At 40.0% G+C, this 27028-nt stretch overlaps 1 protein-coding gene across 1 annotated transcript; it reads left to right on the plus strand.

The window, feature by feature from the left end:
• On the plus strand, nt 1-27028 carry LOC143534318 (glutamate receptor 1.4-like). Its single transcript, XM_077028833.1, has 5 exons — nt 1-279; nt 24330-25546; nt 25648-25948; nt 26046-26434; nt 26507-27028. The coding sequence occupies exons 1-5, from the start codon at nt 27-29 to the stop codon at nt 26849-26851; spliced, it is 2505 nt and encodes an 834-aa protein (XP_076884948.1). The 5' UTR covers nt 1-26; the 3' UTR covers nt 26852-27028.

The raw sequence follows: 27028 nt of genomic DNA on the forward strand, positions 1-27028 counted from the left end.
GCCTCATCAGTTGATATCAACAACCCATGCCCGCCATGAACACCAACCTGTGTATATTAATCTTATTCTTTTGCACTTTAAACCACAGATTATGCGCAGACTTTGTAGACGTAGACGTAGGGATCGTTCTTGACATGGAGTCATGGCTAGGTAAATCCATTCATAGTAGCATTATGATGGCAATATCGGACTTTTATGCTCGTAATCATTGTTACAAAACAAGGATCGTTGTCCATACAAAGGACTCAAAGGGAGACATATTACAATCTTTGTCAGCTGGTAAGATCATCTTCCCCTCTAGCTAGTATTTGATTTCAATTTGCATCGGCGGATTTAAAGGGGGGGTCCCCCCCGACCGGCCAAATTAACGATATACTGGACTACCAGAATGCTTAACCGGAAAATAAAAAACTATAACTTGACCCTCTTCGATTATGTCAAATAGAGTAGTAAGTTAAACAGAAAGATGGAGCTACAGCATCTGAAGATTTTCAAGTTGTTGGTGGTGCTCCTATAGTCCGGCGAAAGTTTTCGGCGAATGTAAGATGGTTGAAGAACAATGAAGTAGAAAGAAGTTTGCTTTATTATTTTTTTTAACCCACATTAATTAATTGATTAACATGGTTAGGTTCAAATAAGAAGTTTGATTTTACTAAAAATGTTAGGACGAAGGGTATTTTAGTCTACTACTTTAATATTAAACCCACTTACTTTAATCACAAAACCAACTTACATTAATTTCAAAAGTCCACTTACATTTTTATTCATCTCCTACAACCACCGCCACCGCCACCATAACCGTCACCACCTCGCCAGAAAATCTTTGGAAATCAGAAAATTTCACAGGAAAAGTCGTCGGAAAGTCACCGGAAAACAATCTCCAGGAAATTTCGCCGGAAAAATCGCCAAAAAATTCACTAAAAAGTCACAGAAAAACAGTCACCGGTAGGCCCCCGGAAGCCGGCCACCGAAAAAACACAATCGAAAACATTATGAAAAAAACACAATGGAGAAAACACTATGAAAAAAAAAACACAATGACAAAAAACACAATAAAAAAACACAATCGAAAACATTATGAAAAAAACACAATGGAGAAAACACTATGAAAAAAAAACACAATGACAAAAAACACAATAAAAAAACACAATTGTATGCCACAATGTAAAAAACACAATGAAAAAAAAACACTATAAAAACACACAATGAAAAATACCATTGTATAACACAATTTTGTAAAGCACAATTTTGGTAAAATACAATTCGCAAAAAACTCACTAACTTTTTTTTTTTTTAAGTTTTATATAACAATATGGAACTCATACAAAATATAAAAAAAACACCTGTTTTTATGGTGAAATTGTTTTTCAATAAAAATGTCATAAAAAAAGTTATGAACGTTTTAAAATGATTGGGGTATTTGACATGTGGCTTGCAAGTGCAGAGAGAAAACGATCAAATGTGTTATTCCTTTTATTATGCCCTTCCCCTTATCTCACACTTGATTTCCTCCTAAATTAATCTCAACCATCCATGTTAAAAATCAATGAACTAGATTACTTCTTATTTTTCTTACAAAAACTATACTTCCTACTAACACCTGATTAACAATCGTCGTACACAATTCTAACTATTTTATTATTAATGTACTATTTTTGTTCTTTTTACGCCTACTAGTGCCTATTTTTCATTATTTTTTCTTAAAATATGAAATTCTTTTCTTTTGAGATTTTACATTGTTGGAATATTTGTTATATATAAATATGCTCTAATTTAGTATATATTATTTTCTTTGTTATATAATTAAACTACTTATGCGTATAAACATTTCTTTAAAAGATAATTTTATAAAACAAACCAAACATTTAAACTTTATTAAATTTGTTAAATGCAAATAAAAATGATAATAATAAAAGTTGAAGTTACAAAGATGAAACAGTTAGTGACTATCCTTCTATGAATAAATTACTGATTATTTGAGAGGAAAACAAGGATACAAAAGACCCTTGTCAACCAAACTGTCCATTTTTTCCTAGAACATATATATATGGATGTTTTTGTAATTGTTTAAAGTGAAGCACTTTTCAAAAGTTTCAAGATATGGTTATGATTAACATATTCTAGTAATAATAACGTTACGAGTGCACACTAATGGATTACAATTCCAAAATAATACAATTCCGACCTCCCCCCCCCCCCCCCCCAACTAAAAGTTTATGATTCTGCCACTGTCAATATGTTTTTAAATTTTAATAAACTAGAAAAAATAGCATCCAACACATATACATTAGACATTACATATTTACAATATTGTGGTTGTATTAGTCAAATTATTAAAACCGGAAGTTTGGAGACAAACCTCTGTCTCTAGACTCTTTTTTAAACTTTTCTCCACCCTGGAAAGGGTTTAGAAGATCTATTAAACTAAACACAATCATAATCCTATTTTACCTCTAGCTTAGTTCAATAGACAAATGAAGTCAACTAGATAAACCTAATCTATTTTTTTAGTTTAAATGATTCCCTAACCTTTCTATTTTATTAAAATTAAAAAGATAACTGAAAATATTGAACTATGTTTAGGCCGCTTGTTCTAAACTTATTTTAAGATATCCAAATTCAATGCTAGCGAGATTAGTTAAGAGGCCAATTAATAAGTCATGATTCCAAACTTTATCTCAATCTTCTTATCTACTTGCCTTTGACTTCTTCTCCAGTAATCACGAGTTGAATTATGTTAATAAATATATACACAATTCATACATGCTCACAAAAGCTTTCTTTGATTTTGTATGTTTTTAATTTCATTTGGGGAACAAACTGTCGGGTAAATATTTTCAAATATTTTCAAAAAGATTGTCAAGTACTTTTTGGGGAAAATCCCTCTAAATAGTCTAATTTGACCCAAAATTTTCAAAAATAACCCATGTTCTAAAAAAATTCCTAAAATAGCTTAAAAATACTATGGATCCACGGAATCAAGAACTAATCCGATGGAATTTGTGAACCTTTAGAATCGTGTCATGTGCCAACATATTAATGGATCAAAGAGAATTCTTCATCTTCTACATCTTAACCCTTAAACCGCCATAACCAACCTCCTCCATCTTTCTTATTTCTACACAAAATCAAGCAAATCCATAGTGCAAGTCGCTTAGGGCGCGTTCGTTTCACGTACTTTTTTTTTTGAAGAACGAGGGCAAAGGTGGAAACGTTTTAGTTTTTTTTACATTTTTCGTTTTTGATTTATATTTTGAGTTATATTTTTTTTGAAGAACGGAGGGTTTTTATTGTTTAATAAAAACCCCTCAAAAAAAATTATAACTCAAAATATAAATCAAAAACGAAAAATGTAAAAAAACTAAAACGTTTCCGCTTGTGCCCTCGTTCTTCAAAAAAAAGTCGACCCGAAACCCGTTTTGACCCGTTCCGACCTTGACCCATTCCGACCCTAACCTGTTCCGACCCATGACCCGTTTTGACCCAACCCAACCCATTTGCCACCCCTAGTACTGATTAGGGTTAATAAAACATTCCTTTATTTTCCATAACAATCCTTATAAAATAGGTGGGATTTTAAAATCCCATGAAATGTGGGATTTGATGGGATTTAGTTTCCATTCTCATTCTTTCATTTAATGAAATGAACATATCAATTCATGGGATTTAAAGTCTCATTCCTTAAATTTCTTTCAAATCCTTGAAATGAACAGGACCTTAGTTTTTCGAGGAGACCATCTAAGGTTTCAACGGATAAATTAAACAGTTGGATCCGATGAAAAGAAGAATTGAACTGTCGGATCGACTGTTTATTATTATGCCGCCTATAGCACGAATCCGTCGAATAGCTTAAAAGAACGTTAGATCTGCCGGAAAATTTGAATACATGTCAACATTTTGATAGGCTGTACTAATCCGTCGGATGATCCAATAGAAAAAATATGTTGTTTTGTAGCTTTTTGAAAACCTTGGCTATTTCTGAAAAAAGTGGGTCAAAATAGGCTATCTTGAGAATTTTCCCTACTTTTTATGTCTTAAGAAATAAGAATTAAGGATAACTAGAAAACGGTTACGTCCCACATTGCAGAGTAAATTCATAACTAGAAAATCAGGAAGCTTCTTATTTTCTTTAGCAATAATGCACTAGTGGTATCCCGTAAGGGTGGTGTGACACACCCTAGGTGCTCGTGACTGATGGGCGCTACGAGTTAATGTGGCGGTTTAGATGGTGGTACTTGGTACACACACATCATCATGAGCTGCTTGAGATCCACCTTTACTATTTTGATTCATGTTAGTAATATTAATGCGACCACCAAGAGACGACGACTCATATTGGTTCATTATGAGGACCAACGAGATGCATAGCCATGCTTCAAGAATGATGAAGATGTGATGGTTCAATCTTGAATAGTCATGAAGATTAGACTTGCGGTTAGGGTTGACTAACACGAACATGCATGATGGCTTGTGTGATTTGAGCAATTTTGGTAACAAAAAAACACAAAGGTTTGAGAAATTGGTTTTTGAAGCAAGTGGTGTTTCCTGGGCGGGTGCTATGGTTCACCAAAGTCGCTTTGATTCACATGTTGAAGAGGTAGGTCCCAGCAGAGCCCAGTTGGACCCGCAAGACTCACCTTCAAAAGAGACGTCTGCGCAGAAACCAACTGGATACGCAGGACCCACCATGCTCAGAGACGTGACGTCCTTACGCGCAGTACGCAAGCTGTTCCCGCAGGAAATGCCTCCCAATGGTGAAGGACTCTGCCTGTTCCCACAGCTGCGGATACAAGCCATCAGGGAAGGCCACCCGCGCAGCAAGGCTACACGCACAAGGCACTTAGCTCTCAATCACTCAGTTGTCAGTTGAAGGAATGAGCAAAGCCGGGAACAATCCCGCACAAAGGCGGGAGGGGGAATACTCCCGCCCAAAAGCCAGTCCGTACGATACGGGAAGATCTTCTGTACTGTACCTGACGAGGTATGGGCAAAAGATCTGACCAAAGATACGATAGCTTATTGACAACAGTATGGCGAGCAGCATGCTCTTGTACTGTATGTCACTATTAGCCGCTGCCTACTCACCAACTCCTGTCATACCACGTGCATAGCCGGCAGTTGGTGGAAAAGGAATAGTACACAGCAGGCCTGGTCACTGTCAGCCGCTGCCTACCCACCAACTACTAGCAGGGCACGTGCGTAGGCCACAGTTGGTAGAACAGGAATACTATTCAGCCGGCCACACCTCCTTGGAAACCTACCTTCGGCTATAAATACCCCAAATGGTATGATCATCTTATCTTATCATATTATCATCATATACTATCTCGTATTACATATTATACCTGATATCTGCTCTAGCAATCTCTTAATATACATTTATATTTAAAGAGCAATCTAGTCTGATTCTCACGCCGGAGGGTGGTCACAAGGAGGAACCCCCCCTTCTCAGTGACGAGCTCACGGTGTCTGTTTTGCAGGTTATCAGAAGAACCATCTTTGCCGGGTCCAACCCCTCATGGGAAACATCTATCCAACCCCCAGGTTATCCGTAATCTGCCCGGGGTCCGGTTAGTGTTTCTTCATTGGCGCCATCCGTGCATAAAAGCTAGAACTTCATTTCTTTTCAGTTTTTTCAAACTTCTGGAAAGATGGTTAAAGAAACTCCGGTAACCACAACCCCAGCTACTGGGGGGAATACCGGCTACACAGTCTTTACAAACACTACCCCGGTTACCCAAGCCGGGGCAAGTGAAGTAAATTTTACGAACACTACCCCAGTTACCCAAGCTGGGGCAAGTGCAGTAAATAATCGCTCACTGGGATTCACCGATACCCAGTTAGAGAAACGAACAAGGCTCCCCCGCCAAACACTCGATGAAGTTAAGGCATGGGCGGAGGCACGTCAGAAGGAATTCCAAGCTGAGTTGGACGAACGCTTGCGTTCCGTCCAACAGGCTGACGAATTCGAATACTTGGACGATGATTCGGAGGAATCCGATAGAGACGCAAACCCTCGTCATAAGGCGAAAGGGAAGCGTAAAGAAACGGACTCCCAACCGAGAAGGCGTTTTGGGGAAGCCTTCAAACCAAAAGACGCAGGTGGAAGCCCACGTGACTTCTCCAAAACATTTAGACCAACTGTTGCAAATGCGGGAACGTCCAAATTTGCAAGGGACATTGCGGAAGCAATTGCCCCAAAAAGTGCCAAACAAATGTCCAACATAGGCACATATGATGGTATATCTGATCCAGACGATCATTTGAACAGATTCATAGCGGGGGCAACCGTCAGCAATTGGACGGAACCCACGTGGTGTTACATGTTCCAAATGACGCTTGTTGGGCCAGCTAGAGCGTGGTTCGATCGTCTACCGGTCAACCACATCTACGACTGGGCAGACTTCCAGCAGAAGTTTAGCCAACACTTCAGCCAACAAAGAAAGTATACCGAAGAGCAATGGACAATCCTCAAATGCATTCGAGAGGAAGATGAATCTTTGCCAGATTTCATCACTCGCTTCAATTCAAAGAAGCTAAGTATGGGTAATATCAGCGAAGATCTTGTTCGCGCTGCTTTCATCCAGGGCGCGAACGACCCAGAGCTCATCCGCACCCTAACGGGTAAAGATGGCATGCCATCCACATGGGATGCCATCATGACAGCAGCAAAACGCTTTGCGGAAACGGAGAAGCAACTGGGTAGAGATCTCCCACAGAGCACAAACCTCTACACCCAGAAAACAAGAGAAGACAACGTCCTCACCGCCCGACTAAACAAAAAACGGAAGCTAGGCATTTGGCAGTCAAGGGTAAACTTTGACACCTCATCCGGCTTGCAACATCGGTTGGGCGGAAAGGATAGCGTACAGTCGCACCAGAACTCCAGATGGACGCCACTCACCAAAAGCGTCACCGAGATATTCGCCACGGAGGAGCTCCCATGGCCAAAGGCTCCAATAATCCGACATCGTCACAATGCTGATCGGAGCAAATACTGTAATTTTCACAGGACAAAAGGCCACAACACTGAAGAATGCATAGACGTAAAGGACATGGTCGAAGCATTTGTCAGAGATGGGATGCTCGCGCACCTCGTGGCGCAATGAACGCTGAGCAGGCTGATGCGTGTAGAACCCCAGTTGGGGAAAACACGAATAAAATTGCAGCTTCAATGTTGGAGACTACATACTGCGCAAACAACGAGATCCCGAACCAGGTGCATATCGGCTCGATGGCACTCCCATCCCAACAACATGGAAGGGAGCTCAATTACACAGTTTGCATGTAGATCAATTCCAAATTTGTAAAGAAAAGGCCCAGAGCCACTTCTAATGGAAATGATTCTCCTTAGAACATCGACGCTGATGATTTTACATTTATACTTTTATGAACTTTCAACACTGATGCCAGTTTTCACCGCATACATAAGTGTGAAAGTCGTTGCATGGGGAAGGCGGCAAAACCCGCATAAACCCAAAAAATGGCAAACCTTCACGCAGGTCAGTTAAAGGTAAAGTTCAGTCATCCCACTAAATGAAAGTGCCGGTCTATCCGCATGAATCATGATAGAGGAAACTGAACACTAACCTATTAACAACCACGCGTCGAACGGTTAATTTATTCAACACTGATATGCCGGTTTTCACCGCATAATTACGTGGAAAGTCGTTGCGTGGGGAAGGCGGCAAAACCCGCATAAACCCAAAAAACGACAAACCTTCACGCAGGTCAGTCATAGGTAAACTTTGGTCATCCAACTAAATGAAAGTGCCGGTCCTAACCGCACAAATCATGTGAGGAAACCAAACCTATTGACAACCGCGCGTCGAACGGTTAACTTATTCAAAACAGAGAATTTCTAACAAAAGGATGAGGAAAACCTACACGCAGGTTAGATGTAGGTAAAGTTTAGCCATCCTACTAAGTGCAAGTGACGGTCCTACCCGCACAATCACGAAAGAGGAAGCAAAACTTCAACCTATTATCTACCACGTTCAAAGGTTAACTTATTCTAAACACTTGGAAAATTGCTAATTTAAACTAAAGTATGCAAGTCATAACGTTTATAAAGCAAGGAATCCAGTGAAAATAGCGGTCTTACCCGCACAAAGATTTATATTTCATAATATTCATTACAAGAATGGCCGGGTAACTACCCGCCTACAAGAATATAAATCTATACAAGCTAAATCTATCCTAGCAGTGGGAAGGGATCTTCAGGATCAGGCTTCAGGGCCACTTCCACTTGGACCAGCACCATCAGTAGAGCGTGGCAGTTCAAGGAAAGCTTTAAGGATAGCTAGCCCATCATCATCAGCAGCAACTTCGTTTACCTTCTCCACCACCGGATGCGGGAAGGCGGCATACTGATTCACTGCTTGGTCGTAAACAGCTTCAGTATCAACATTATACAAAGGGAAGTTGGAAGGCGGGATGCCTTTCTCAACGAACCCTAGACCAAGCAGGAAGCCGGCCTTTTCCCCATCCTCATGAGAAGCGTTGAGGGCTGCGCTCATAGCATCGTCATAAGACGTATCTGCGAAGACCCGATGCACAACCTACAAGAGAATTACAAGTATCAAAACCTTTTCTATTTATAAAGAAAAACGTGAAGACATGAAGCTAAACATACCTGAGACAACGCTTCTCGAAGAAGCCATTCCTTGGCAACCAGAGCTTCTTGGAGGGCAGCTTGAGCTTCGTTACGGGCGCGTTCGGCTTCACTCTTGTTGAGGTTGGCAAGCAACACTTCTTTAGCCGCAGCCTCTTCGACGCCCTTTAGCATCCGCTCAGTATGGTCAAGCACCCCCCTCTGGTCCAAGATCTCCTGGAGCTTTTTGGCGTCTTCCATCGCCAAGGCATCATGAGCCTGCTGGAGAGCCTCTAATTTGGCCTTAAGCTCCTCATTCTCCACGCGTAGAGGCTCAGCAACAGCTTCAGCCTTGGTGGCCCTCTCGGTTGCGTTCTGTGCAGTTTCCTTAGCCAGCCGAAGCTGTTCATTAACAGCTTGGGCAGCCTTGGAACGAGCCTCGAGTCGGGCCTGAACTTCAACCTCGAGGGCCTTGAAGGCCTTCTCCTTTTCCGCAGCCACTGCGGTAAGCCTTACGTTCTCCTCCCGGACAGCCCGCGCCCGAGCTACTTCTTGAAGGCGAGCTGCTTTTAACTTGTCGTTTTCACGACAAAGCAGCTCGACGCGCGGCTGCATCCGGGCCAGGAGAACCCGAAGCTCATTGGTTAGCCTACCCTCCTGGTAGCTAGCCATGGCTTCCCCCAACGCACCACTGGGAGCTGCGTGACGAGCCCACGCCACGCACTCCACAGGTGTGCGAAGGGTTGTTCCTCGGCGGATGTTCCATCGTGGAACATACACTTCATTGGAATCCGACACTGCAAAAAACAAAAAGCAGTTAGGAAAAGATGATATATATAAAAAAAAAAAAATAGGCCAAAAGAACCCTACGCACCTGTAGGGTCAATAACAGGCCGATAGCCGCCAAACCCATCACCTGAACCCAAGGGAAATCCGTCCAAGAGGTCAGGTAGACGGGAAGGAGGCAGAGGTTGGCGATAAGCCCCATGCATACCTGAAGGATCGGCCGTCGTTGCCGATGACGGAGAAGGCATGGTAAAAGCCGCCGCGGTCGCCGCTGCGGAATCCTCAGCAAAAGTAACCGCCGGCTCAGTGAAAGATGCGGTAAAAATGGCACTCACAGCCGGCGGTGATGTCATCACAGCTGGAACAGTCGGCTCAACGGAGTGAGCAACTGAACCAGCGGAAGCAGGCGCAGGCGCAGCCGCCTGGGTCGTCGCCTCAGGTAGGCTGACCAAGCCTACCGTCATGGGCGGAGGGGTACTCCTCTGCGCTCCACCCTGGAATGCGTCAACATCCACGCCTGCACAAAGAAGATAAGTATTAATGATGGAAAACTATGAAGTTAAAAATAAAGTTTGTACTTACGGGTTTTCTTGAGCCTAAAAGTGCGGACAGGCGGGGATGAACCCGATGGAGCCGGCCTCTTCACGCCGCTCACCATTGTCATCCTGGGCTCTCCGGAGGTGACAGTCGTCGCAGCCTCCGGAGCGGTGGTCTTATCACCACCGGGGTTCCCCGCCACCTCCTCGCTCTCGGCCTCTGAGTCAGACCGAGGCACCGGATCGGCAGTGGAGGCCACCTTCTCCTTCCCCTTCCCGCCGGCAGCCTTCTTCTTCCGCACCAACGGAGGACCATCTGCGGATTCCTCATCAGAACATAAGATTAGAGGAATTCCAGCAGAGGTTTCAACATTGAGGGGTCGAGGGTTGAATAGCGCCTTACCTGGCCGCCTGGCGCTCAGGATCTCGTGGCCTGGCGGGTAGACCTCCACGAAGCGATCCGCCATCTGTTCAAGGATGGGCAACTCGTTCTCATCTAGAGCACTAGTACCCATCCGGGCGGGACCGTCAGCCTCCCGCGGATACAGGAGCGACTGCAAGTCGTTCCACTCTGAAATAAACAGGAAAGAAGTTAGAAGAGATTCTAAATCAACAAAAAGAAACAGAGCATAGCGTAAGGAACAGAGTTCAAACCGTATTCGAGGACGATCGGGATCTTTCGCGCATCCGCATCCTTCCAAACCCGGCTCATCCCGAGCATCACCATCCCGGACTCCGCAAACCGGTAAACCGGAGATTGGACTCGGGATATCTTTGAGAACCATTCCGCCTCCTGGTAGTTAGAGGCGTGAAGGCTGGGAAGTGCTTGCCCATTCTTGAATTTCATGGCAAGGGGGATGGTGCGAGCGGAGATGTAGAAGAACTCCCGCTTCCACGAGCGAAGACTGCGCTCGGTTGCGCAAATCTTCAAACCCTTAATCCGGGTTATTAGCGTATACCACCCCTGGATACACCTCCAAGAGTAGAAGGTCATCAGGCGGTCGACATAGGGCTCAATGCCCAGAATCCGGCACACCACTCGAAGTGGCGAATCTTCGCGATCGCCATCGGGTGCACCTCGGTCAGGTGTACACCGTGCCTCTCCAGGACACGGTACACAAACTTTGTCAATGGGAACCTAAGATTCCCATAAACAAAGAATGCAGCATATACCCCGATCTTGCCTCTGGGGGCATCATACACCGTCTGATGGGGTTCAGGAAACTCAGGCTCGAGAGACTCGAGCATGAACTTCCTGACGATGTACTGATACAGATCGACAGGCAGAGCACACTGGCACTCGCCAGCAGTACTCTTGTCATCGGCGAACACCCCAGCCTCCGGGGCTGTAGCTTCGAGATCGTGAGAAGACATCTTGCAGATAAAAAGAAGAAAACGATTTCAAGAGAATGCTAGACTGAAAAGATGAGTATTCGCCGGAAATCGTTTTGAAGATGAAGAGAAGTGAAAGTGTGAATTACAAAGGACCCTCTCCCCCTTTATATACTAATCGCAATTAATGCGATGAATTTAATGCGGAAGAGAGAGAAATCGAAGGTGCAATGAAACTATGACACGTGGCAAAAAGCAAGCTGGCAACAGCTGTTGAAAGGACGCGTACCATTAATTTCGCGGCCACGCGCCCAAAAAATCGCGCCCACGCGCTTGAAAAAGCGTCTGGAATGACCATGTACTGTCACGTCACCATAACTTCCTGCACGTCCTGACACAGTCAGAAGAAACCGTCGCACGACGTTTCAGAGGTTTGGACTGTTCTTATCCTTTTACCAACTCTTCGAATTTCAAAAATTCAAAAAGATTCAAAAGTAAGCGGGAAAATACCCCTTACCTTGGCAACCAAGTAACTGTAAGATAGGTGCGGGTACAGTGTTAAGGCAAAACCCTTCACATACTTAGCACCTGCAGGGAATTGAAGCCAAGAATACCTCGGCAACCAAGTAACTATAAGACGGGTGCGGGTACAGTGTTAAGGCAAAACCCTTCACATACCTAGCACCCGCAGGGAATTGACGCCAGGAATACCTTGGCAACCAAGTAACCATAAGACGGGTGCGGGTACAGTGTTAAGGCAAAACCCTTCACATACCTAGCACCCGCAGGGAATTGATGCCAGTAATACCTTGGAAGTAAAGTAACCGTAAGACGAGCGCGGGTACAGTGTTAAGGTAAAACCCTTCACATACCTAGCGCTCCGCAGGGAATTGAAACCAAGAAGGATCTTCTGGGCAATGCTTGCGGAAACGGAAATAACATCCCCGCATAGCGGGAACGTCGAGAACTACATTGTTTGAAGCTCCAGGATGGAATTGGTGATTTTAACATAATTGATCACTATGTTCAAAACTACCAAAACCTCATGGAGAATCCACACAAGTGGGACTCAACGCTCCTGACTTGCGAGGAGGTTACAGACCTACTCGCATCATACCCAAAGATCAAGCAGGAAAGTCGGGAATTTCTGCAAGTGACAAGGACTTCCGCGGGAAGAATCCCCATGGAAAACCTTAAAAAACCCTTTTCAAAACCCTTTTCTTAAGTCCAAAAGTTCACCTCACTTTATTAAACATTCATGAGAAGAACATTGGACTGGGGGGACTTGAAGAGGTAGGTCCCAGCAGAGCCCAGTTGGACCCGCAAGACACCTTCAAAAGAGACGTCTGCGCAGAAACCAACTGGATACGCAGGACCCACCATGCTCAGAGACGTGACGTCCTTATGCGCAGTACGCAAGCTGTTCCCGCAGGAAATGCCTCCCAATGGTGAAGGACTCTGCCTGTTCCCGCAGCTGCGGATACAAGCCATCAGGGAAGGCCACCCGCGCAGCAAGGCTACACGCACAAGGCACTTAGCTCTCAATCACTCAGTTGTCACCTGAAGGAATGAGCAAAGCCGGGAACAATCCCGCACAAAGGCGGGAAGGGGAATACTCCCGCCCAAAAGCCAGTCCGTACGATACGGGAAGATCTTCTGTACTGCACCTGACGAGGTATGGGCAAAAGATCTGACCAAAGATACGACAGCTTATTGACAACAGTATGGCGAGCAGCATGCTCTTGTACTGTATGTCACTATTAGCCGCTGCCTACTCACCAACTCCTGTCATACCACGTGCATAGCCGGCAGTTGGTGGAAAAGGAATAGTACATAGCAGGCCTGGTCACTGTCAGCCGCTGCCTACCCACCAACTACCAGCAGGGCACGTGCGTAGGCCACAGTTGGTAGAACAGAAATACTATTCAGCCGGCCACACCTCCTTGGAAACCTACCTTCGGCTATAAATACCCCAAATGGTATGATCATCTTATCTTATCATATTATCATCATATACTATCTCGTATTACATATTATACCTGATATCTGCTCTAGCAATCTCTTAATATACATTTATATTTAAAGAGCAATCTAGTCTGATTCTCACGCCGGAGGGTGGTCACAAGGAGGAACCCCCCCTTCTCAGTGACGAGCTCACGGTGTCTGTTTTGCAGGTTATCAGAAGAACCATCTTTTCCGGGTCCAACCCCTCGTGGGAAACATCTATCCAACCCCCAGGTTATCCGTAATCTGCCCGGGGTCCGGTTAGTGTTTCTTCACATGTGAAACTTTTCCAATACGTCCATTTTTTCACAAAAACCGTCATGATGGTACGTGAAATCCGACACTTTTTGTTGTCTATAAATAGGAACCCCTCTCCCACTATGTTTTTTATCGATTTATTTTTCCAAAATAGGAGAATAGGATAGTGAGAAGTGGTTTTTAGGAGAGAGAAAATATCTTTTGTGTTTCTAGGTGATCCTTTAATTCAAATGACATATCTTAATAATTTACCAACCCTGTCAGCTTTTGTCTAGTGAGCAGTACTTTCATAAGGTGTTCCGTCATTTGAAATGGTGGAACTATTGCAATTAGCATATGATTCACCATTTGAAATGGAATATCCCAATGTAACCCAAGCGTAGCATACCCCTATAGCTTTTGTGTGGCTTACACCATTTGAAATGACAGATCTATAGTGCTAGAGTCACATGCTTCGAAAGAGATTTGTCATTTGAAATGGAATATGTTTAACATTAATCGTATACATATGATTATTATTGTTAATTTTTATTAATACAGTTTATTATTAGAAAAGTAAATAGTTTAAATAGATTTTAACATTTGCATATATATATATATATATATATATATATATATATGATTAGGTTTACTTCAGAAGTGTTTCTTATTGCGAGAAGTGCGAGAAATGAATTCGACCAATCACATTTTTTTCTTTTACTTTATCATTTATTTAATGGCAAGGGTGTTATAGTAAAAGATCATGTGTTTTTTCATATTTTGTAGGTCATAATGTATGGAGAAGTTACATTTTTTTAAATATTTTTTAATATATAGTTAAATCAACCAATGTCGAATTCTTGATTTTTTAGTCAAATTCAATGTTGTCGATTAATCCATATTATTTTTTTATTCTCCTAATTTGAATTTCATATATTTGTCCAGATAATAGTTCCAAAATTCAATAGCGCTGATAATTACACAAAGTACTTAAATGAACCTACATAGTACATAAATGAACCTACACCTGAATATAAATGCACAAACACAATTAGAAATACCATCGATAAAGTATATATACGAATGTACGCAGTACATAAATGAACCTACATACGATAAAAAAATTACACATACACAGTACATATATAAACCTAGACAGTACAGATGATAAAAATTTATACATCCACAATTTGAAATACCATATACATAGTACGCATACGAACCTACACAGTACATATACAAACTTACACAGTACATAGTACATAAATGAACCTACACACGATAAAAACTAGACATACACAATTAAAATACCACTTACACAGTACATCTATGAAACTACATACTACAAAATAAACTTTTTTTTATTACATTAAACAACAATATATGTATCCTACATAAATTTTTATATCACAAACACTGTACGTGTATGTATCATACACACTATATATATATATGGATCCTACACAAATTTTTATATCACAAACACTGTACGTATATGCAATATGCAAGCTAGTCTGAAAAAAAAAAACACTAAAAAAACAAGAAAATAGACTATCATAATAATAGAAGAAATAAAAGAAAATTAAATAAATCACAAACGAATTGAATTCAATTAATTATCAATCAATGAAAATTAAAGGTTGAAGCTTTTAACAAGGAACATTGGGAGTTACGCTTTTCTTTTATTTTAATTGTGTTAAACAAGTTACCACGTTACCCTTTTTAATTAAAATAAACCTTATAATAAATTCTTATTAATTGCAAAAATGCCACTTTCATTAATGACCATTGATTAGTAACATCAATGGTTGAAATCGACTTCTCGCTATAATATCACTTCTCGCAAGATTCATCCCCTATATATATATATATACAGGCAAAGTATAGAATAAAAACCCACTTGAGTTGTTAAAACCCGCGAAAACCCTATGTAACATCGTTTTTTTTTGTTACATGTAATATATGTTGTTACATTTAATACAAAATATCGAAAACATAAAAAAAATGTTTTGCTATTCTTTTTATATTTTTTTACTAATTTTTATATATGTTTTCAGGAGAGAGAAAGTGTAATTAACTTTTACATTTTTTTATTAACTTTAATTGTGGAACACAAGATTTAATCTTTAATTAAAAATATATGGTTGAGAATGAGTTTCTAGAGTTTTCACAACTCAAGTTGGGTTTTATTCTAACATAACCCTATATATATATATATATATGGTCAAAAAGATGTGACATCAAATCAATCTTGTACTTATAGCAGCATAACATTAACATTTGCATATATATGGTAAAAAAGATGTGACATCAAATCGATATTGTACTTATAGCAGCATAACACTATTCAACATATATCATTTTAAATGGCAGATCTCTGTTGAAGCACTTGACTCCAACTCTGTAGATCCACCATTTCAAATGCGTATGCTTGACAACAATTATAGGGGCATGCTACGTTCGGGTGACATTATATTCATTTTAAATGGCTGGCACTAGTTCCTCCCATTTCAAATCGGAACACCTTATGAAATCCAACTCACCAGACAAAAGCTAACAGGGTCTGTAAAATCATTTGGATCTGCCATTTGTAATGACAAATCACCTAGAAACACAGAAAATAATTTCTCTCTCCTAGAAACCGTTTCTTTTATCCTATTCTCCTATTTTGAAAAAGAAGTTATGTGAGAGATTAAAGTCCAAGTTAACTCATGGTCAACTGTTAAATGGCTGGAACTAGTTCCGCCCATTTCAAATCGGAACACCTTCATTGTTTGTGAAGTTTGGTCATGGTTTGTTAAGTGTACAGAAGCTGGAGGACTAAACGTAAACTTAGTTTGTTAATCAGGTGTTAACGGTTAGATTGAGGATAATATAGATCTAATTAGGGTTTCTTTTGTATTTTTAATTTTGTATTCTTTTCTTCAATTCCTTTTTGTAATCATACTCGTTTCTTGTTCGTAATAAGAAATCTTCTTTTGGTTTTTCGTTAATTCATAGTTCTTTCGTGTAATTTGTTTACAATTGGTACATAGCTTTGTTGGCTCTCGATCCATAAGAACTGGTGTAATTCGTAGAGAAACTGATTGATCAAGAAATTATTTTGGTCTATGGCGGATGAAGATGTTATCGTTATTAGTATACTAGGGTTTGGTGGATGCTCTTGCCGGAGAAGCAAGTTTACCGGCTGATTTGGCTGATAAAGAGAAATAATTGATGGTGAAGGCTCACAACGCCATTATTTGTCTTTGGGTGATCGTGTGCTAAGAGAAGTCTCAAAAGAGGTGACTGCAGCACGTATTTGGTCTAAACTTGTAAGTTTGTACATGGCCAAATCATTAGCCAATAGATTGTATCCCAAGAAGCATTTATATACATTCCATATGTCTAATGGGAAAACTTTAGAGGATCACACTGATGAGTTTAACAAGTTGGTGTTAGATCTCGAAATTAGAAAATGAAGATCAAGCTATCATATTCTTGACTTCTCTACGTTCTTATGAACATTTTGTGGACACCTTAATGTATGGCAGAGAATCTCTCTCTATGGAAGAGGTTTTAGCTTTCATGAATTATAAGGAGTTAAAGAAGAGGAATAATGTTTAAGAAGAATCTAATGATTGGTTGTTTGTAAGAGGAAGAACATATTAGAGATCTTCAAAACAAAAAAGTCAATCAAGATCCAAGTCAAGAACCACCAAAAGAAGATGTTATGTATGCAACTTAGACAAGCACTTGAAGAAAGATTGCCAAGAAAGAAACAAGAAAAATGGTGAGACCAATAAATTCAAGAGTCAAAATAGTAATGCGGCAGAAGGGTCTTCTGGTGGCTATGACAGTGCTAATGTAATGAATGTCACATATGATGAAGCCAAAGAAGGATGGATCTTGATTCTGGATGTTCATATGACTCCAACTAAAGAGCTTTTCAAAGAATTGAAGGTGGAGGATCTTGGAGAAGTCAAACTAGGAGATGATAGGCCTTGTAAGATCATGGGAACTAGTATTGTTACATTCAAATTAAAGACTAGAACTGAGGTGGATTTTCACAATGTAAGGTATATCCCTAGTCTCACTAGGAGTTTAATGTCTTAAGGTACTTTTGAAAAAGCAGGATTTGTAATTAGTCTAAAGATGGTAGGGCTAAAGTGATTAGATGGTCTTTAGTGATATTAACTGGTACAAGAAAAGGAAACAACATTTATCTGTTAGATGGTAGTGTTGTGCATGGGTCCACTTGCAGTATCAAAAACGGGTAGTGCTTTGTTGTGAGTTTGGACACCTGAGTGAACAAGGGTTGGTAGAGTTGAGGAAACAAGGTATTATTGATGAATTTAAGGTCAGTGATATAGGTTTCTATGAAATTTGTGTTCCAGATAAGAAAAGAACTCAATTTAGAAAAGGTGCGCACCCTACTAGAGGTATATTAGATTATGTCCATTCTGATCTTTGGGGCCTACTAAGGTAGAAACATTTGGTGGTGCAAGATATTTCTTGTCTATAGTTGATGATTACTTTAAAAGAGTTTGGGTTTATGTCATTAAGGTAGCGTTTGGTATGTATGAATGATAGAAGGAATGGAATGATTCATTACGTAGGAATGAAAAAAATGGTGTTTGGTTACTCAATGGAATGGAATCATCCATTACACATGGAATCCCATTCCATCAAAACCATTCCTTCCTACCCCCCTTCTTTTTTTCATTCCGTTCCTTCTTCACCCTACTTTCTCAACAACACCATCACCGCTTAAAAACAACAACTACCACTACCATCGCCATCACCGACACCTTACCACCACCATCGCCACCACCACCGCCTCCGCCGTGACTACCTTACCACCAGAGCAACCACTGCCACTGTCGTCGCCACCATTAACCACAGAAAACATTGTCACCGCCGCCGCCTGACCATCACTGCCACCCTACCATCGCCATCACTACCAATGCTACCACCGCTTGACCACCGCCACCCCCACTTCCACCGTCGCCACTGCCACCACCATTTTTGTCGCCGGATCTAACACTACCACCATCGCCATTGCGATTTTTTTTTGTAAAAAAACTATTTTGAGATAGGAGTTTTTTTATTATTTCTATTTCAATCATACAATTTTTTTAGGATACCAAACAACATAAAGTAATAATTTATTTCATTTCCATAGGTTAACCAAACAAGACAAAGGAATAGAATGATCAATTTCTTTCCCTTTTCCATTCCATTCCTTCTTCCATTCCATTCCCCTTTCACTCAATTACCTCAAACCAAACATACTCTAAGAATAAAAATGATGCTTTCTCTAAGTTTGTAGAATGGAAAACCTTAGTTGAAACCCAAACTGAAAAGAAAATTAAAAAGTTAAGAACTGACAATGGTTTAGAGTTTTGTAATAAAGAAATCAACCAATTTTCAAAAAGTATGGAATTGATACAGTAGACATTCCTGGTACACCTCAGCAAAATGACTTGTTGGTGCATTTTGTGACCGTCGCTATGCAATTCTGACCAGCGAAACGCCACAGGCGAAGTTTGCACAACTTCGCCTTAGGCGAAGTTAGAGCAACTTCGCCAACGGCGAAGTTGTAACAACTTCTGCCTTAGGCGAAGTTATCACAACTTCGCCATAGGCGAAGTTAGCACAACTTCGCCTACTGAAGCCCAGGCCCGTGAATGTTTCTCTATATATAGTTGTGTCTTGTTTAGTTTTAGTAATCAAGAAATCGGTGTGTGTTTGAGCAGCTTGTTTATTGAGAGAGAGTAAGAGACTAGTGTCGTGTGAGACGACCCGAGGTAGAGCTCACCTCGGGTCAGTCGTGTTTTCTGTTTTTGTTACGGTATGTAACGTGATTATTTTATATATGAATCTGCAGATTTGTTTATCCCGTTCTAGTATTTGTTTGTGTACTTGATCGTGTACGTGTTTGTATTATTCGTCTGTACACCATAAACGAGTCTAGGAGGATTCCGCACTCCTAGACCTCGTGCGGATCTCGTATCGATCGGCGACGCCCCGGGGGGACCTACAAGTGGTATCAGAGCCTTAGGCTCTTACGCTATGGTTCGAGATCTGCGTTTTGGTGTTTCTGGCACGTTTCTGTGCGTTTCTGGCCGAACAGTTCTTCAGGCGAAGTTATTGTTCATCAGGCGAAGTTGCCGTCACTGTTCGTAGGGTTTCAGCGAAGATATAAGGTCTGGCGAAGTTATGAACATGCGAAGTTGACTTTAGGCGAAGTTGACTTCTCGGCGAAGTTATAGCCAGGCGAAGTTATGAACAGGCGAAGTTATGAACAGGCCAGGCGAAGTTATGAACAGGCGAAGTTATGAACAGGCCAGGCGAAGTTATGAACAGGCCAGGCGAAGTTATGGCCAGGCGAAGTTAGCAGCCAGGTGAAGTTAAAAAAAAAAAAAAAAAAAAAAAAAAAAAAAAAAATTTTGGAGTTTTCGTCTTTATGGCCAGGTGTACGCGATTATTGTGAGACCGAAGATGTTGTTTCGTCAACGAGTGATCTTGTTATCTTTTGGTTTTACGTGTGAACAAATACGTATCAACTCTGATTTGGAGTTGAGGTTGTGAATGGGTTATTGTTGGTAACTGGATATTGACACATATTCGGGTGTTTGTGGGCAAGGGAATTGTTGTTGTTCGTGGTGACCAACCGAAGAAAGTCAAATTGAACTGAAGGTTTTTCGTCATTACTGGATTGCGGTCAGAGCATATTTTTTTTTGTTATTTTCAAGGCGTTTGAGAATTGGATCCTGAAACGTGATGCTTATTTATTAGAGTGAAGATTCTGGAACAAGTTGGATTTAACCGGGAATTAAAGTGTTTATGTTCCTGATTGTTATCCCTGGTGATTGAAGATGCTTCAGATTTTTTAATGGTCGTGTGTTAGATTCTGTCAGGATGGTTTTGTGATGAAATTGATCACTTGATGTTGAGTAGTTGAAGATTAATCCTTATCGTATGCCGACGAGTTGGTGAAGTTGTGGAGGAAGCCCAACTTCATGTGTTGGTGAAGTCAGATGGACTCACGTGATTGGTTGAGATGATCTATTGGCACGAGGATGCATGCATTACAAAGACCTCAATCGTTATAGTCGGAGAAGCTTACACTGAAGGGGAGATCTGATATGGAAGACGCTGGGTGATTGGTAGATTTGTGAAGCTACAGGACAGTTTCTGACACGGCTGGTTGACTGCAAACAGAAGATCATCAGTTAAGAGGGAGTCTGTTGGTGCATGTTTTGTAACAGATGATCTTTCGTGTTTGTTAGAATTGAGAGCAACGGTCAAAGGGGAGACTGTTGGTGCATTTTGTGACCGTCGCTATGCAATTCTGACCAGCGAAACGCCACAGGCGAAGTTTGCACAACTTCGCCTTAGGCGAAGTTAGAGCAACTTCGCCAACGGCGAAGTTGTAACAACTTCTGCCTTAGGCGAAGTTATCACAACTTCGCCATAGGCGAAGTTAGCACAACTTCGCCTACTGAAGCCCAGGCCCGTGAATGTTTCTCTATATATAGTTGTGTCTTGTTTAGTTTTAGTAATCAAGAAATCGGTGTGTGTTTGAGCAGCTTGTTTATTGAGAGAGAGTAAGAGACTAGTGTCGTGTGAGACGACCCGAGGTAGAGCTCACCTCGGGTCAGTCGTGTTTTCTGTTTTTGTTACGGTATGTAACGTGATTATTTTATATATGAATCTGCAGATTTGTTTATCCCGTTCTAGTATTTGTTTGTGTACTTGATCGTGTACGTGTTTGTATTATTCGTCTGTACACCATAAACGAGTCTAGGAGGATTCCGCACTCCTAGACCTCGTGCGGATCTCGTATCGATCGGCGACGCCCCGGGGGGACCTACATGACTTAGCTGAGAGAATGAACATAACACTTTTAGAAAGGGTAAGATGCATGAGAATTAATGCAAGATTGCCTAAGGGGTTCTAGGGTGAAATAGTGACCACAACAACTTATTTGATTAATAGATTACATTCTAGTGCAATTAAGATGAAAACTCCAATGGAAATATGGACTTGCATTACACCGGATTGTAGTTATTTGAGGGTAGTTGGGTCTATGGCTTATGCTCATGTTAGTCAAGACAAATTGGATCCAAGAGCAATAAAGTGTATGTTCTTGGGATATCCTCAAGGTGTGAATGGGTATAGACGGTGGAGACTAGAAGGTGAGGGTCGTAAGGTAATAATAAGCAGGAATTTTTTATTTCAAGAAGGTGTTCTTTATAAAGATATGAAGGGAAAATCAGTGGAACAAGTTGGGAAAGTTCAAAGGGTTTAGAATGAGGTGGAGCTTGGTGAGAGTTCTACTGATCCTGTGCACACTAATTCAAGGTTAGAATTGGAACAAAATTCTGGTGAGCCATTTTCTAGTGTTAATTTAGCTAGAAACAGAACTAGAAGAAATATTGTTAAACCATTAAGGTTTAGATCTAGGTGAAGTCTCTACAGTGGCCTTTACAGCTGCAGAAGAAGAAAGTCTCTATAAGCCATTGTCTTATGATGAAGCCATAAATTTAAAAGACAAGGACAAGTGGAAAGATGCTATGAAAGACAAGATGCCATCTTTAGAGAAAAATTATACTTGGGAGCTTGTAGGCAAGCCTGATAAGCAAAAGTTAGTATCTTGTAAATGGATATATAAAAATAAAGAGGGTGTGCTAGGTGAGAAGGTCCAAATATAAAGCAAGACTAGTGGCCAAGGGGTTTAGTCAGATGCCAGACATGACTATAATGAGATATTATCACATGTTGTGCAGCACACATCTATAAGTGTAATATCGTCCGTTGCTGTTGTGCTTGATATATAATTAGAACAACAAGATGTGATGACAGCATTTCTTCATGGTTTTTTAGAAGAAGACATATACATGAAGCAGCCTGTTGGATTCGTAGAACAGGGGAATGAAGAGAAGGTGTGTCTTTTAAAGAGGTCTTTATATGGCCTAAAACAGTCTTCAAGAGAATGGTATAGGAGATTTGATGAGTTTCTTATAACTCATGGATTCTCAAGAAGTTCATATGACAGTTGTGTGTACTTTAGAGAATATAGCAAAGGTAATTTCATTTATCTCTTGTTGTATGTTGATGATATGCTCTTAACATGTAAGGATAAAAATGAAATTAGTTCTACTAAGGAACTGTTAAAGTTAGAGTTTGAAATGAAGGAATTTGGTGAGGCTACAAGAATCCTGGAAATGGAAATAACCAGAGATAGAAGTCAAAGAAAGTTAAGACTTACTCAAACTTTATATACTGAAAAGATTCTTAACAACTACTTTATGAATGATGAAAAATGTAAAGTAGTTGGTACTCCTCTAGTTGCTCATTTTAAGCTGTCTGCTAAAGATTCACTTACAACAGAAGAAGCACAAAGGTATATGACAACAGTTCCATATGCTAATGTTGTAGGAAGTTTGATGTATTTGATGGTATGTACAAGGCCTGATCCAGCTTATGCAGCATAGTAAGCAGGTATCTGTCAGTTCCTGGAAAGCCACATTGGTATGCTGTGAATTGGATATTAAAGGTATCTAAAGGGTACTAAAGATTATGGATTGAACTTTGGTCAGTGTTGGGGTGATCAAGATTGTATAAGGGGATTTGTAGATGCAGATTATGCTAAGGATCTTGATAAGGGGAGGTCAATCACTAGATATGAGTTCTTGATAATGTGGTAAGCTGGAAGTATCAGTTGCAGCATGTAGTAACTCTTTCTACTACAGAAGCATAATATATGGCCTTAGCTGAAGCTGCAAAAAAATGTTTAAGGTTAAAGAATCTTATTTCTGAGTTGGGGGTAAATCTGTCAAAAGTGACAATTTTATTTGACAACCAAGGTGCAGTACAATTGACAAAGAATAGGATCTTTCATGAAAGGACCAAGCACATAAATGTGAGATTGCATCTCATAAGAGATGTTGTAAGTGTTAAGGAGTTATTTGTTGAACATGTTGGTACTCAAGATAATCTTGCAGATGTGTTTACCAGGTGCAAAGTTTGATTTCTGTGTTAAGGGAATTGGTAAGTTAAAGGCATGAGTTTTGACTCTAAAGATGGAGATTATGAGAGATTAAAGTCCAAGTCAACTCATGGTCAACTGTTAAATGTTTCTCAATAGTTAGTTTTTTTATGTACAGCGACTAGTTTTTATATTACTTCATTGTTTGTGAAGTTTGGTCATGGTTTGTTAAGTGTACAGAAGCCGGAGGACTAAAAGTAAACTTAGTTTGTTAATCGGGTGTTAACGGTTAGATTGGGGCATGGGGATAATATAGGTCCGATTAGGGTTTCTTTTGTATTTTTAATTCTGTATTCTTTTCTTCAATTCCTTTTGTAATCATACTCGTTTTATGTTCGTAATAAGAAATCTTCTTTCAGTTTTTCGTTAATTCATAGTTCTTTGGTGTAATTCGTTTACAAGTTCGATTTTTATCATCCCATTTTCAACCCAAACACACAAAAAACCATTCCAACAGAATTACTAACAGTCTTGTTGCAATATACACAAGATTTGAAATCTCACTAGTTCGTCCAAGTTATCATCTTGTGGTGCAAAAAGTGATTAAAAAATCTACACACATTGCTTCATTGTATCTTGGAGGAAATTACTTTAAGGATAGAGATCACTCGTCTTCAAGTAACAATCAGTAGAACACATGAATCAGAAATAGGAAACAACATAAACCAGATTATGTGTTAAAATTTCATGGACTTTTCAATGTTTTATAATATGTAGAATAAACTAGATTTTTTTTTAATTACTCAATAACATGTTCACTTTTTTTTTATCTAAAACTATGCATTTCTTTCACTTGCTTGAACAGTACTTGATCTTCTTAATACCGTTAAGGTTAATACAATCATAGGCCCACAAACATACATCGGATCAGAACTATTGGGATCCATTGCTGATACAGCCAAGGTACCTATAATTTCATTTGCTGGTAAATCCCTAATGGAATATCCTTACCTACTCCATATTCAAGAAGAGAAAGGATCTTTGGCCAAAAGCATATGTGCGCTTGTCGAATCTTATAAATGGAGGAGCGTTATGTATATGCATGAGGAAAGCGATCAAGGGTCAGAGTTATTACAAAATTTGTTTGAATTGTTCCAAGATAAAAACATACAAATTACTTACAGAATTCCCATTTCAGCCTCAGCCAAAAATGATCAAATCATTAAAGTGTTGCATAAAGTCATGAGTATTCACACCACAGTAATCATTGTAGATATGTCACCTTCACTAGCGTCTAGATTTTTTCCGAATGTGAAGAGGCTAGGAATGATGAGCAAAGAATATGCATGGATTTTAAGCCAGAAAACTACTGATGTCTTCCAATCAACAAAATTCGAAGTTATTGAGTCGTTTCAAGGAGCACTTGGTTTTAGATCTTATGTTCCAACATCAAGGAGATTGCATTACTTAACAAATAAATGGAATAAGAAATTCTCTAGGAAGCCGCATGTGCTTGCGATATGGGCATATGACACAATTTGGGCACTTGCAGAGTCTATTGAGAAGATTGGGGTTCAACAAAATGGTACCTTGCTTCTAAAAGAGATTTTGAAAACAAAGTTGAAAGGTCTAAGTGGTGATTTTAGGCTCAGTGAAAGAAATGTGATCTCTAATGGATTTGAGATTATAAATGCAGTCGATCATGGTGAACGAAAAGTGGGATACTGGACACCGTCAAAAGGAATTACGAGAACACTCTTAACATTAAACGACGGTGTTCTACACTATGGTATTGGTAGGGAAGATGTTGTCTGGCCTGGAGGATCTACTACAATTCCAAGTGATTCAACCAAGCCAAAGAGTCTTGTTAAAAAGTTAAAAATTGGTGTCCGAACTGGACTAACATTTAGCTCCTTCGTACATGCTGTGTCTGATAATCAGAATAATGTCACAAATGCCACTGGGTTCTGTGTTGATGTTTTCAATACTTGCCTACAAGCTTTACCATATGAAGTGACTTATGAGTTGGTTCCATATGAGCATGGAAGTTATGACAAACTTATAGAAAAGGTCTACAATAAGGTACTTGCAGTCTTGCACCTTGCTGGATGAATTTGCAATTCATATATTTAATATGCATACAATAACTCATGATTGTAACTAGTTTTTATATATGCAAACAGGAAATTGATGGGATCCTTGGTGACACAACAATCTTGGCTAAAAGATTAGAATTTGTTGATTTCACAACAACTTTCACAGACCTAGGTTTAGGAACATTAGCAAAAACGAATACAAAAGATATGTGGATCTTCTTGAAGCCATTGAATGCAAATCTATGGCTAACATTTGCTGCTTTTCTTATCTTCAATGGCTTGGTTATCTGGGCTATAGAAGCTATGGATCAAGAATCTATAAACTCGCCTTATCAAGGAATTGGAACGATCTTTTGGCTCATCATATTGACCATATTTTCCGCTCAGAGTACGTTGTCTTTCCTTCCCTTTAATATGTACAATATTATTGTCTTGAAACACAATCATTCCAATATCTCTTTGTGTATGTTATGTTTCTATTGTAGAAGAGAAGTTGGTGAGCAACCTGTCAAGATTTGTGATGTTTGTTTGGTTAATCGTGGTGCTTATCTTGATTTCAAGTTACACGGCAACATTGACTTCATTGTTAACAGTGGAACAATTTGAAATAGCTTCAAAAGGGGGGATTGTAGGGTTTCATGGTGGCTCTTTCTTTGGAGGAGTAACGGTCAACAATACGAATTTTACAGGTTCTAACCAAAGGCCATATTACTCATATGAGAAGTATGCTGACGCGTTAACAAAAGGTGGAAAGCATGGTGGTGCAGATGCTATTGTTGATGAAGTTCCATATATCAAGATGTTTCTTGGCAAGTACTCAAATGGTGACTACGCCATGGTCTCTTCTGAACCAGTGACTTCCGGATTTGCATTTGTATGTATCATATAATTTTTGGGTTGTTTTTCTTTCTAAACACTAATTATAACTAACATCTTTATCATTTAGATATTTTCAAAAGGTTCTCCACTGGTAAAAGATATATCAAGGGAAATCACTAAAATAAGAGAAGATGGAACTCTAAAACTTTTGGAGAAGAAGTGGTTTGACACTGAATTTTCTGTGTTACCGGAGGATTCTTCATCTACAATACAGCCTAAAACCTTGAGCCTTGAAAGATTTGGTGGTTTGTTTGTTATAAGTGCAGCCTCTTTGTGTTTAGCTTTTTTCGTCTCTTTAATTTACTTAATTCGTGCCAAAACGAATATCCTTATTATTATTTCGCTTTTAGGGGGGCGAAATTTAATGTCCACCATAAGGCATCTTTTGCACAGAGAGGTGATTTATAGATAACTTGCAATATAATTTTGATATTACTAACACAACATATTTATTGTAAAAATCATAGCTTTATAATTAGAGATGTATCTTACCATGCCAGCTTTATCATCAAAGATGCATCGGCCATCAGATCTATTCAGCTAGTTTCTAGTTGACAACTAATGGATTGTCATTTTTGTGTTTTGTGAT

Source organism: Bidens hawaiensis, unplaced genomic scaffold (assembly GCF_021521415.1).
Source record: "Bidens hawaiensis isolate Kalapana, Puna unplaced genomic scaffold, B.hawaiensis_p1.1 tig00000760_1, whole genome shotgun sequence".
Lineage (NCBI taxonomy): Eukaryota > Viridiplantae > Streptophyta > Magnoliopsida > Asterales > Asteraceae > Bidens > Bidens hawaiensis.